The 14680-nt window shown below is 29.3% G+C and overlaps 3 protein-coding genes across 4 annotated transcripts; 1 reads left to right on the forward strand and 2 right to left on the reverse strand.

The window, feature by feature from the left end:
* The first annotated feature begins 84 nt into the window (after positions 1–84).
* On the forward strand, positions 85–7180 carry LOC126848183 (DNA fragmentation factor subunit alpha-like). Of its 2 annotated transcripts, XM_050588858.1 has the most exons (4): positions 85–125; positions 4230–4804; positions 5006–5315; positions 5418–7180. In XM_050588858.1, exons 2-4 carry the CDS (start codon positions 4627–4629, stop codon positions 5536–5538), a joined length of 609 nt encoding a protein of 202 aa, XP_050444815.1. In that variant the 5' UTR covers positions 85–125; positions 4230–4626; the 3' UTR covers positions 5539–7180. The 2 variants fall into 2 exon arrangements, with proteins under 2 accessions (XP_050444815.1, XP_050444814.1); XM_050588857.1 differs by lacking the exon at positions 85–125 and having other exon boundaries at positions 3466–4804.
* On the reverse strand, positions 585–3163 carry LOC126848165 (D-beta-hydroxybutyrate dehydrogenase, mitochondrial). Its single transcript, XM_050588821.1, has 6 exons — positions 2723–3163; positions 2047–2130; positions 1740–1914; positions 1523–1644; positions 1335–1439; positions 585–1223 (listed from the first exon to the last, which is right to left on the reverse strand). Exons 1-6 carry the CDS (start codon positions 2936–2938, stop codon positions 825–827), a joined length of 1101 nt encoding a protein of 366 aa, XP_050444778.1. The 5' UTR covers positions 2939–3163; the 3' UTR covers positions 585–824.
* A 1122-nt stretch (positions 7181–8302) lies between the features above and the next one.
* On the reverse strand, positions 8303–14618 carry LOC126848126 (nuclear exosome regulator NRDE2). Its single transcript, XM_050588740.1, has 11 exons — positions 14365–14618; positions 13536–14191; positions 13030–13393; positions 12801–12947; positions 12118–12386; positions 11622–11950; positions 11006–11546; positions 10765–10914; positions 10486–10661; positions 9510–9790; positions 8303–8418 (listed from the first exon to the last, which is right to left on the reverse strand). The coding sequence occupies exons 1-10, from the start codon at positions 14426–14428 to the stop codon at positions 9538–9540; spliced, it is 2949 nt and encodes a 982-aa protein (XP_050444697.1). The 5' UTR covers positions 14429–14618; the 3' UTR covers positions 8303–8418; positions 9510–9537.
* Between the last annotated feature and the right edge of the window lie 62 nt (positions 14619–14680).

Here is a 14680-nt window from a genome sequence, read left to right on the forward strand (position 1 = left end):
CAATGACACGATTCTCTTTTTTATCTCAAATGTCATTGGTCAACAATGCTATGAGAGTATGAGTGTCCATCGATTTCGGGAGTTTGATGCAGTGGTAAGTGTGAAATAGTGTGTAATTAGTGCTGGTTAGTTTTTCATTATATTATTAATATTTATATGCTTATTCTCTATCTTTATTATTTCTTCTATTATCATTCTATTTTAATAAATATAATTTTATATATACATTATGTTCCTCTCTTCTTTCTTTTTTTTAAAGAAATCAACAATGATGATTATATTTAAAGGTTATTTTCTCTCTCTATTCAAATTATATTGTATCGCAATTATAAACTCTCAATTATTCGATTTTGCGTACGTATTGTTTCGTTACAACTTTTTCTAAAATATAATTTTGAAGAGAGATTATCCCTATCATGTTATATTAATTCTAAAAACTTATACAAAAAATTTGTACAAAATGTATATATGTATATTGTAAATATATATCTGCAAAATAATTATAGCTTGTGTACATTAAAATACATATAATTACTTGTATATGATAGTTTTTATATTTTAATTCTAAAAATTAAAACTTCATATTTGTATAAATTTTGTAATTTTATATATTTATTAACTTTAATTTGCACAGAGTTTTGCTGCAACTATTTTACATAGGCAGTGTTTTGGACAATTATATAACCTGCTATGAAAGTTTTTGCCTTATTTCTGTTTTATGTAAGACTTATTATTACGTCATCTATTCTCAAAAAATATCTCTTTTCAAATGTATTCTGAGTATTTGTTTCTTAATATATATATATATTGCGCAGAAGATATATTTAATTTTCATACAATATGTCATAAATTGGTTTTGGCAGATAATGATTACACAATGCTTGCATTCTTTCACTGCGCGTTACAGGTGTATACCGTCGCATTGGGAAAGTCTTTACCACAGCATCTGTTAGGGTTCTCGTAACAGCGGTTAAATCTGCTTCTGGTCCCTGAGTGTACTTTTCTAAAGCCAACATTTCCGTCTGAAACAATTCTTGACCATACTCCTTACGAGTTTGGGGATCCAATTGAGTCCACATATCTCTAGCTTGCTCTAACAATGCAGTATTGTCCTTTAGCCATGCATTACCAGACACATATTCTCCAGTTTCGACAATTACAACATCCACACCCCATCTTCGCATCTCCAATCTTAAGCAAGAGCCCCAAGCTTCTACAGCAGCCTAAGATATATTTATAATCTTTTATGAAGCTGCTCACAAGCTTTATTAATACTTTTAGTTTCATGATTAGACAAATAGATAGGTACGACATAATCGACAAAAAAAATTTACCTTAAGCGCGCAGTAAATGCCTCGAACAGGACTCGGTATTCGTGCCAAGAGACTGCTAACGAGAACAATTCGACCCTTTGACCTCCTGACCAAGGGTAGAAATACCTATTATGGAGAAAATAAGAGAGCATTGTTTCATTATATCATAGGTTTCTCTTACCTTTTGACATTTGTGATGTTTAGAGTACCTGAGTTAAACGTGCTAAACCAATGAAGTTGATATCTATGCTTCGTTTGAGAACAGATGGGGGCACCCACTCGCATTCTCCAAGAGTTACCCAGGCAGCAGCATGCACGAGTGCCCATAATCCTAAAATAACATGTGTATAATGACGTAGGATATAATCTCCATTACACATCAAAGGTTTATAATCTTGTGAAGTTTTAAGAGATATGGCAATATACCAGGAGCTCCATCAGGCAAGTTTTCGTTGACATAAAGGAAAGTTGAGTGTATATCACATTCACTGGTGACATCTAATTGTAACACGTGCAGTCTTCCAGAAGTATCATCTTTCAATTTTTGCATGATCTCTTCATTGTCAGCTTTATTAGTGAATCCAGCAAATACAGTAAAGCCCTTAAAAGAAGAAAGGCTATGTAGATATTGACTTTATTATATGAATTATATTCAATTTTTTAAATATTTCAAATTTCATATATATATATATATATATATATATATATATATATATATATACATATATATTACCAAATCATCCAGCTGTTTAGCTAAAGCATATCCGACTCGCGAATCGCAACCTGTGATTAACACTGCCTTTCCTGCTGTAGTAACCTGTTGCATCGAGTAAACTATGTATTATGCATATTTAAAAACATAATTAACATAACTAACTTATTAAATCACAATCTGATAATGAAATTTCATAATACTTTTAAATGATTGAACGCGATGATGCTTTCAGAGTCCTTTGTGAAAAAGGGTAAAACAGGAAGTATGCAACAATGCATTGATGCACTGTTATGAAAGAAGGTCAAAGGTTTCAATCAAGCATGATGCGGAAATCCGTAAAAATTCCGATATAGAGAAAGCCTTTGAACTTTTGAATATTCGCAAGTGTAGCTGACATTATGAAAGGTTGAGGAAGACACACAATTTTATTACTGCATAAGTGTAATATATTTATCTTACATTCCCGAAAATCAGAATGAGTTATAATTTGCTATTTTACATGTTAATTAAAAATTATTTATAATATTATTACAAAAGAGAGGGAGAGAGAGAGAGAAAGAGGAAAATATTGTTAAATATTAAATATTATTAATATATTAAATATTAAAATATTGTAATCTAAATTTGCTTAAAAAATAGATATTACACCAATATTATTTGCTTGTATCAGGAAACTTTATCACAAATATCTTACCTTCAGATTATGGTAGAACAATGTAGATCCTATAGATATAACTAATAGCAACAAGAAGAGCACAAAGCTAGATGTTTGTGAGATCCCAAAAGTATTCAATATAGTTGCCAGGATGACTGCAATTGCATGTGAAAATGCGATGGGTAATAAACACCGTTCTGCTAACTCCCATGTCTGACTGTCGTCGGACTCTTTATTTCCACTCGATGATGGCATTTTTTTATACAGATTTTAAATCAAAATCCTAGTCAAATGTGATTGAATCCATTCGAACGGATTCTGTGGCTTACCTAGGAGCCCTAACTGGGCTATGTCTGAGCTAACTTTAAACTTAAAACAGTGTCTAGTCTCACTAGTCTAAATTTAAATACAGTGCTGTATCTTAAGTTCAAAGATCCGAGGAAACCAAAATATTTATATCGAATTTATAATCAAATAATTAATATTCAATATATTTTTAATAATTAATAAATTATTGATATAAGTTTTTATATCATATAATGTGTAAATAGACAGAATTTATGTATTAATAATGTTATAAAAAATAGGAATTTATAAGCTATGTTCTTATAAATAATAGTTAATAATTTTCTTCATGTAATAGATTATATATCGTCTGTGATAAATAATATATCATAAATATGTATTGCACAATATATGTATGTATATATATATATATATATATATATATATATATATATATATATATATAATATATTGTATAATATATAATTATCTTTAAATATTCTTTGTCAAATCTCAACATTTTTATCTTTTTTTTTTTAGATTAAATACTCTAATTCTTCCATAAAGTATCTTTCTTAAATTTTTACTAAATCGCACACATTATCTGAATTGCATGTATCAAAATATCAGAGAAACATTTTTATTTTTAATTGCCCTTTTCAAATTCAAAGAAATGAAATCGATTGGCACGTGTCGTGAATTATCTCATCAATGTTTTTGCATCCGGAGATCGTTCTCTTTATCGGTTATGTATAGGTATTTTTATAAATTGCTCGTCTCGGCGCTGTGATGAAAAAATGAGCGAGTTCTTGCGGAGTAGGGGTAGATTATTGATTTCTGTACGGGGGATGCTACAGGGGACAGAGGGTTGGATGGGTAGATAGGTGGGTGGGATAGATGCTGTGTCGGGGTGTCTCTCGCTCGCGCGTATATACCTGCGGGAGAGTCTACAGGGGGTATAAATAGAAAGGGTAGTTGCACCGTTGACCCAGTGTTGGGTTGACACACGGTCAGTTCAGTCACTCGAGGCATCACATATACTCTTTCTCTCTCTCTTCCTCTGTTTCCATCGCGCCGCACAATCGTCGTTGTCGCTGTCTTCTGCCGATTTTTTATTTGTGAATTGTTCAACAAAAATACTAACACGATCTCGAGTTCGCTCAAATATTTGTTAGTCTACTAAGTCAATCCAACGCAATCTTGAGCACTGCCCTTTCATACTTGATTGTTTCTTTCAAGTATGGTACTTTTTAATTTGAAGAATCATCAGACAGCTGGTATCGCCTAGTGCTTCTTTGTCGAAGAGATATCTTTATCACATTGACGTTAATAAAACAGCGTGTTTGTACGTGTGTGTTTATCGCACAAAACTATTTGTTACATCTTGTATAAGGGCGTATTCTCCTTCCTCTGTCATCGGATGCGCGACGAAATCATTCAAACTTATCGTCATACTGTCAAAGTACCATCGATCAATTGATGTGCAACGAGAATCAGGCCTTAGCAGCAATTAATTTTCTCCAAGAAAGTAAAATAATTTTTCGACTAGACGGTTGTGTTTATCAAAGGGCGTAGAGATCCCAATATTGTGCGATACGAAACGGGAATTATACTAGTGATCAGCGAAGTTTGCTCTCGTTCTCCGTTTGTGAGAAAAGATGTCAGATACAACAGGAATCACGCAAGGAATGGGCAATCCTTATAAGATAGTCGATCACACTAGAGAACGAAGAAAGGGCATCACCGCTTCGTCGCTGAAAGAGTTGACCAACATCGCACGCAATCGTTTGGCATTTCCCGTTGACGCAGATCTGACAATTGTACTCGAGCAGGATGGTGAGAGAATATTTATGCTACAACATACAATCGTTAATTTTTAAAATATACATACTTATAATTTTGTATATATTTTTAAAATTATTAATTATTTATAACTATGTTAGATAAATACTATAAAAAATTCAACTAATAACTGATTGTCTTTATAATAAATAGCACTATTCTTTTATTGATGATTTCCTTTGATTTTCGTTTCAGGGACAGAAGTAGATGATGAAGAATATTTTGCTACATTAGAAAGGAATACAAGCTTGATGGTGTTAGGTGGTGATCAAAAATGGATCGCCGCGGGGAGTAGCAAGACAGCGTCCCGTTATATCGTTGTAGATGATGTAGATGCAGAGGGTAGTTCAAGAACTGATAAAATTCGACGGCGGCGAATGCCCATAGAGCCTTTGGTATCGTCGTTACATGGCGATCCATCGCATATCTCGCTTCTTGGAGGAAACGACCTAGAATTACTTAGTGATATGGATCCTGATAGTTTAGCTGATATAGTGCCTGATAGGTAGGTAATAAATAATTACAGAATTCTTTCAAATATAATTATCTTAAAAAACGAAAGAAAAAGAATAGTATTATTAATTTTATTTTGTTAATTTTGTTGTAGACTTTTCCTCGAGCAACTCAAGGAAGCTTCAGGTAGATTTCTGGCAGAAAAGCGACAAGCACAAGAATCTATGGCCCTTCTTCAGATGTATGCAAGTGGTGGTGAGATGGAGCGAGCGTAGGCCATGTGGGGGGTGGGCGCCCTCACATTGGCTAATATGTATAGAGTGCGACGTCGCATATTCTATAAAGGTCGCCAACTGCAACAAACTTTAATCCTATTCTGGAATTGAGCCCATTTAAATTTTTCTTTACAATAATAGAGTGTAACTGAGAAAATACACAAATATTAGTTGTTAACAAAACTGATACATATATCAATAATGAAGATCTCACATTCTCTCTCGATCATATGAAGAACATGAAGAAGAGAATCATAAAGATAAAAGAAAACTGTACAGAAATTAAATACAAATAACTTATTATTCGCTCTCGGGAATTTAGTGCTATAATAATAATCATAGAAGTTTTGTCTCATATATAGGGAAAAATAATATAATTCTAAGTTTTTTGTAGAATTTTTTTAATCTATATATACAATTCAGTGGCACAACTATGCTTTGGCAATATTTTACATCCTTTAGTGAGCGTATGGAATTGCTTTAATACAACAGAAGATACCTTACTATACTGATAGAATTATATACACGTGCAATTTAGCTGCTAATTTATCTGAATATACATATAAGAAAGGAAGCTGTGCATAAATAACATTTTTTTGAAGTGAATATTCCGTCGCCGCGTTGCCATATCAAGTTTTAGCAGAAGGTATTTCGTTTATGAGATTTTTGTACTTAGATACTGTCATACCGAGATTTAGTTCAACGAAGATTGATGGAATATTTAAGACTGAATTTATAGAGAAAACGAAAACCATCCTCATAAAATCACTAATTCATTGTACACTAACATTAGCGACATAATAGCAACAACAAAAAAAAGTCGATATCAGCCCTTTGATACCAAGCAAAATTGTGCTATTTGATAAAAAACAAAAACGAGAAAATCTGCAGTAAAGAAATAGGTATTTCTAGCAAGATTATACATACACATAGTTATAGGTACTAAATATTATTCCACAATTAAAGAATTATATAATAGAATCTAACAAAAGCAAGTCATATTTATATTCATGTGATCTTCGAAAGTTATAAATTATGAAGATAAAATACATATAATACTTACAATACTTATACATTTTTTAAAACCGTAATAAGAAAGTGTATGTCTATTCTTTGCAGAAATGCCTTTTCAATATATCGTAACATGTGTTCCTTGATATTTATATTGTAACATAATTATCATATCTCCTATGCACATACATTAACCAATATACATATACATTTACATCGGAATGCACATATACCAACACCGCATTTAAATTCACGGAAATGAAAAGCGCAACAATCAGCATTAGACTATTTGTTGTCGATCGGATCTATGTTAAATCAGATGCAATATTCGGTTCCATAAATCGATCTTAGGGTATTAGTTTATAATGAATTAAAGTGATTGAAATTTTCTCAAAATGAATGAAGAAATGTTAGAAAATATATAAAGAAGACACATTAAATAATACTGCCAGAGTTAAAAGAAAAATCGATTAATGCTCAAATAATATCTCTGATCATAGAGAGGATCTTGCGCATCTCTTTCATACCCGCATCTAATGCGCGGTATCACGAAAATAGCATGTTCTATATTAACACATGTCATATTACTCATTGTTATCAAGTAAATTTTAAGAATAAAAATACGCACTAATAATTTTAGAGGAATTAAGTTTTAATGGAATTCAAGAAGTTGTCGTCTATAAGTTGATGTAGAGTGTGGGAGGTATCTTTTATCCGATTAGATGCGTTACGTAATTGACAAACAGCTTCTTGCAATACCAGTTCACTTCTCAGCAATTGTCGATTAACAGTTGACAATTCTTGTATGCTGTTTGCGATCGTGCCCTCGATCATTTGCAGAATATCTCTATCCAAGGTTTCATTGCATTCATCTGTTCAAGTTTAACATATGTCAATTTAAACAATGTTCAAAATTAATAAGTAGTACATATATATGTACATCAATTTTGTTTTGAGGTTTAATTTAATGTTTTTCATAAATGCTGTTTTATAAGTATACTTGTAAGAACTTATAAGAACTTGTACTGTTTGTACAGTGTAAATTAGAAATATAATATAATTATGCGCAATCAAATTTTAGATGCAATAAATTGAAATTGAGTTACAATAGAAATACAGATCATTAAAGAATTAAGTTGTCAATATTCCACACACAAATATGTAATACTGTTTAGCCATAGTTATGCACATATTATACTACTGTAATATTAATAAAAGAATGTTAACAAAAATAAAGTACTTATCAATTTTAAACATCCTGTTAAACATAAGACATAATATATATAATGGTTTGCAATATTTTATATAATATTCTTATAAATATAGAAAAAAAATATAAAATAAATTAGAAAATATCATGATTGTTAAGTCACTTACGTAATTTTTTGTGAAGTAAACTATTGTATTTGATAGAACTCTTTTTAGATTTTGATATTTTAAGATCTGTATAAGGAGGACAAGCCATGGCATCCATCGCTCCACTAATGCTACTCAAGCTTGTTAAATCTAAGAGAAATAAAAAGATTTAATTTTTATTTTTATTTAAATTTTGAGAAAAATATTCAATAAACTCACCGTCATCAGATTCGGGTGCTTCACCAGAGATAATAGTACCACAATAAGTTGATGGTGCTCTCGCATAGAGGGAAATCCTAAACCCTATATATATATAACAAAATATGTGGATACATATTTCATTACTCATTAAATTCAAAAAGTAAAAATTATGAAGCGTGACACAATGACATACAGTGGCAATGATTGATGCATCATCATCAGACTCTGGAGCTTCTCCAGAAATAACTGTAGCTTTTAAATCCATCTTTTAAGAAGTATGTGTGTGATGTTTATTACAGGATCTTCATAATACTGTAATAAAAAATATATAATAAGTATGATTAGAGAATTATATATACGATATTACAAGTAGTAATTGGCTTTCAACATGCTCTTTTCATTTAATTTGTTTTTGTAAAAACTATTTTACATTGTTATATTAAAAAAATACGCGCATAGTGACGCGTATATGCCATTAATTTCAGGTTAGTTTTGTTATTGGAAAAAATACGCGTGTTTGTAGAATGTTATTATTGATTGTTGTAATAAGAAAACGATACACTTGATTCAAAATAACATGACCTTTCCAATTTGTTTTAAGAAAATGCTTACTTAATTTTTTTTAATCTCTATCAGTAATCTAACTACTGACTTCTAGATGTGAACATTACTTGGACTGTTAGTATATTATACAAGAATTTTTCTGTGTATATATGTATATAAATGAAAAAACTATAAGAACAATGACATTGACGACAACGGTTCCTAATAAAAAATTTTTACATTGAAATTTTTATCATATATATCTTTGTTCAGATCATACATGGAGCAATAATGAAGATATTTTTCTTATATATATAAAATTCAAGCTATTGATTAAGCTTATTTTAGGAACTTGATTAATACAACTGCTACTAAGAATCAATAAATAATCTAAGGGCACTCATAATTTGGCATCTTGCGTATAGATACATCACTGTACAGCCTATAGAGACATTACTGTCTCTTGATATACATGCTCATAATGTAAACATAATATATTATATTATATTATATATATTATATTTATGTCATATATGTGTGTTGCATATATATTTTAACATATATAACATGTTACATATGACACAATATTTTGTTTTTATATGTGGAAGTGAAACAAATTGCACTCTATATTTTATTTTAATTCTTATGATTCTTATTTTATATATTGTAAAATATAAGATTTATATATATATATATATATATATATATATATATATATATACATATACACATTCATTATTCTCAAATATTTCTTTATGTACTGTACAAGTTTACAATTGCAATACTTTTATAAATAATAAACTTATTATAATAGAAAATTTACATAAAATAGTAAGTATTATATATTTTTTGATATATACCTTCCTTTCTAGCTATTAAATAATTAAATTATCCGCGCAGAATATCTAATTCTTCGGGTGTGACATGCAATCTTAATTCTTTCTCGCGTATCAAATCTTGAATCTGTGTAAGAAGTTGAGGTGCTACTTCAGCTGCATCTATGTAAATGCTTCTTGCCCATGGACACTGTGTGACGCTCTCGTGATAAATTTCTTCTCCCTTTTTTTCACATAAATTATGTTCTCGAAGCAAGAACATATACAGTCTCCACAATAATGGACAACATCTAATTGATGGTACTCTGAAAACAGTTTTATGTTAGAATACTATGCAACAAATTTATATATAATTACGTTATCTCTTAATTTGACTAACTTCCTTGTATAACAAACCGTTTTTAGATGTTTACTTTTTTATTTATCTTCATGAGAAGAACTTGACTACATATAACTAGCTTAATTTTTTGGAAACACCCAGTATATTTCATAGTATATTATGTATGTGTGTGTATGTGTATAATATATATATGAAATATACTGGATGTTTCCAAAAGATTGAATTAGCTATATGTAGACAAGTTTTTCTCATCAAGATAAACAAAAAAGTAAACATGTAAAAACGCTTTGTTAAAAAGTTAATGTCAAGTTAAGAGATAACGTAATTTATTAATTATTTAGATTTCTATTTAATAATATTAATATGTATTATGTAATAGATATGTATTTATTAAATATTTAGTGGGTATATTTAACAATATTAGTATATTACGTTAATATCAGAATTTATTTCTTTAATTTTAACTTGACATTAATTTTTTAACAAAACATTTTGGAAACAGCATTTTATAGGAACTTTTTGTTTGATTGATGAGGAAGACTATATGCAGCCAAGCGAGCCCAATCTTTTTGAAACTCTCTGTATACATAATATAAAAAGGATTGCAGTCACAAATCACTTAATAGTTTTGAAAGTTACAAAATTCTATTTTTATCTTACCTAGAAAGTGTTAAATGAAACGATAATAGCTTATTCAATGCAGCATTTACTGCATCAGGATGATCAAGTTTCATTAAAAGACTAATACGTCTGCGAGCGGCTAGACACATCGCAAAGGCTCGCCACAATTCAATTTCAGAGCTTCTACTATTAAATCTCCAGGTCGGTAATTCACTCTGTAACAATAATAAGTTTGTAACTTGATGAATTTAATAATTTCCTCATAAAATCCTAAAATAAGTATTATTATATATTATTAGTGAAATATAATGCTTTTACCTCTATGCCAGCAAATACAGAAAGAGCATAAAAATTATTTGGATATATATTTAAAACTTCGCTTAGAGTCTCTTTCAACACAGTCTCCAATATTTGAGTCCGTTCATAATGTAATTGCAAAATTGCAATTTGACTTTCGTATAACATTTCCTGTAACAATTTAAAAATAATTATTTTAGTTTGTTTATATCTCTCAGTATGTATTAAAAATTAACATTGTGACAAAATATTAATTTGGTACCTGTAAGTAAGGATAATCCTTGGAATGATCAATACAGTTTCTCAATATCTTGATAACACTTTGGATATCATCATTTTTAATGTATAGAAAGTAAGTATAACATACAATCGCGTCGCATTGTAAGTTTGATAGAAAAAAAGTATCCTTTTCAGTCTCATCAGGAGAAGCTTGCAGAAAGTCTTGTACACATGAATATAAATACGCTTCAATCAATGAGTCTTGATTTTCGTTTTTACTAGGTATCATTTGACCAAAGACTTTTAATATCCATTGCCTATGCGATTCGTTATATGTTCTACTATCGAGTAAGGTTTCAATAAATGTTCTGTACACGTTAAAAAGCGCTGCTCTCTCACACTTGTTGGTAATTGTAGAAGGGCATGTGCCTTGAGATTGAATGGCAGTCTCAAGGATATTCATACAGTTACTGAATCTGCCCATTTCCAATTCTATTAAGGCATATTCCTTGTAAAAATACAAATTATTTCTGTTTTCATCTTTTTTTAAAAATTCTTTCAATGTTGTTCTCAGTTTTTTTCCTCTGTAATAAGAAACACATGCTTATATCGCGTGTTTAATTAAATCTATTAAATATTTAGATAAACAAAAATCTTACTTATTGTCATGTTTTAAAGATTCATCTTTGCTGAGAGAAACTAGTAATCTTTCCAACCGCAACCACCAAACATATATACTCGTTCGTTGGAGCGAAGATAAACTTTCCGCGATTGTATGGAATATTTTACGTACAAAATCCAGATATGGTTCTTGTGCTGGATGAAATTTAAGATATTGGGGACCTGATGTTAAACGACCTTCAAGAATATCCTTTAATAATTCTTTTCTTTGTTTATGACCAGCCATTTCACCTGCCATAGGATACATAAATGGAAGCAATACTTCCAAAGATTCTACTCCCCAATTAAAGTCTTTCAATAATAAATTCTATAAAAATATAAAATATTATTTTTTTATAAATCTTATTTTTTAAATATGCTCCATAATTTTTTTCTTCAATAGTTTTTCTAATTTTACATTTTTATAATTTTACATTTTTTAATTACTTATAAAACTGTATATTTAAGGTTTTTGAACAAGATAATTTAGCTTACATTTATATAATAGTCCCGACAAGGTAGAAGTGGTACTTTTAGGCACAAAAGAGAGTAAATAGCCATTTGAAAATTCGAATTACGAGAGAGAATAGGATGTACAAAATCTGCTACATCTTCAGGTAAAATAAACCTTCGAGAATCTCCAACCAATTCTAATTCGTCTCTATTGACACTAATCCAATGACAATTTTCTCGTAATGATTCTGTCCTTTGCCATAGTTGATTAAGTGGTAGTCGAGACATCAATATTATCTCTTCCATTCCAACTAAAATTCAACATTATTATTAAAAACAATGACTAACAGCATATTATTAGAATATCAAAAGACTATTCTCCATTAAATTTTTTAGATTCTATATATATATATATTTTAGATTCTTATATATATATATATATATATATATATATATATATATATATATATAATTATTAATATTAATACATATAGCAATTTTCACATTACATTTGTTTGCTAGATATTATTATTGAATTTATATCAAAGAATATATTTAATTTCATAATAAATTTTATAATTTTCATATAATAATTACTTCTTAATTATAATATCTGATATTTAATAATTTGATATAAATAACTTGAATTTATTTCCCTTACAATTTAAATCTCTACTTAATAAAAGTCTTCTTTATCTTATAAAGGCATATTATATTATACTCACTTAATTTCTTTTCATCTATGGATCCACGAAAGGATAAACTAGTTTTATTTAAGTTCAGATTTAAATTCAGATTTAAACGTATTGTTTCCCACATTTGTTCCCATAATCCTGTATGCCTTAAGAAAGTTAAACATTGATATAGCATATCTAGATAAAACATAAATATAAGAAATTAGTATAAAAAAAAATTTAATTAAATGATTAAATTATTGGTGTTAAGCCTACTTACATAACAATTGTGCGTCATAGACAGAAGGATTTGTTCTCGCGCGTTGTCTCAAAACGCAAAAACACTTGGAATACAAATCCAATACTCGTGGTACAGTACACATTGCTACTGAAGCTTGTGTAACCATAATGAAGTGTTGCCACAATACAATGTTTCCTGAATCTTTATTGACTAATCCTTCCAATTGATTAGACAGTTCATCAGAGGGTGTTAACTCTGTCATAAAACGTAATTTTAATTTTAATAATTCCTTGGAGTCTATGTTCTTTTCAAGTGCTTTCTCAACAATAGATAACTTTTTCAGCACTGTAGATCGATGTATGTCTTTGGTTAATTGGTGTTTTTGATAGTGAACCAAAATATCCTGGAAATTGATGTTAAAATTTTATTAAACTTTAACTTTCTATAACATATCATATATTACATTATTATTATATTACAATTATTATAATATTACAATATATATTATAAAACTCTAAATTTATAAAAAATATTTTGTTTAATACCTGAAAGTTGATGTATTGTAACCAAAGATCAACATTATGTGGATCTTTTGTCAATTGTTCATTATATTCCCGAATTTTGCACTTCTGTTCCTCTTCTAAGTTCTTGCTCCAAGAAAATGCATTTTCATTTACTTTTTCAACTTGAGCTGAAGTTTCCTTTTCAATTGTTCTTGTGATAACTGTATCTTTTTTCTTTGATGATTCTATAGAATCAATATTTTTGACATAATATCTGTGAAATATACCCTTTTTTGGTTGCTTATGCTTAATAAATCCAATAAATTTTTCACTAATTTCATAAGCTGGCCTCGCTCTAGGACAGAATGTATTTATATTATTATTTCCTTTATCTCTATACTTATCTTCAAAATATACATTTTTAACATCTTGTTCATATGTTGGCTTATATCTTTTGCTGTCATGTGTACGTCTTTTTCTCTTTGCCTTTTGCACTTTGTCAGTTTTCAATTCTTCCTGCTTTGTATGTATCTTTGTATCCAAAAAAGTTGTTTCGGATTTTACTTGTTTTTCTGAACTAGCTATGTCATGTAAAGATTCATCGGATGAAGAAGAGAAAGACAAGTTAGAAATCTCTTTTTTAATTGATTCTTGTGTTGGAAAACTTGAATTTGACAACCATTTGTTGGAAATATTATCTAAAATTAAAAAGAAAAAAAAATATATAATACTAATTATACGTACATCAAAAGATAAATTTATTTAGAAATAGGAAAATTCTCTAAATCTATATTTGTTAGAATATTTTTATCTTTAATTCATAATTATTTGCACATGTAAACATTGATCAAAATTCGAAATATGTAATTACCTGCATTGTCGCAACTTGTCGATTCGACATTTTTATCATTTGAATAAGCTGGAAATAGAGACATAATCTCTTTTTCTTCTTTTATCCGTCTTGTTATGAAATACGTAATATCACACGCGGTATCACACTTTTTCTTTTTAATCCTCTTCTTTCTAACCTTAGTTTCACTATTTACAAATATATATCTTGAAATTGCAAGAATCGATACTTATCATCATCGATTATTCTTCTGTATCATCAATAGTTTGAGTAACTATTTCTAACTTTGAACACAACTTACGAGGGCGTCATGTTACGCGTATATTTCTCTCTGTGC

The sequence above is a fragment of the Cataglyphis hispanica genome, chromosome 3 (assembly GCF_021464435.1).
Source record: "Cataglyphis hispanica isolate Lineage 1 chromosome 3, ULB_Chis1_1.0, whole genome shotgun sequence".
Classification (NCBI taxonomy): domain Eukaryota; kingdom Metazoa; phylum Arthropoda; class Insecta; order Hymenoptera; family Formicidae; genus Cataglyphis; species Cataglyphis hispanica.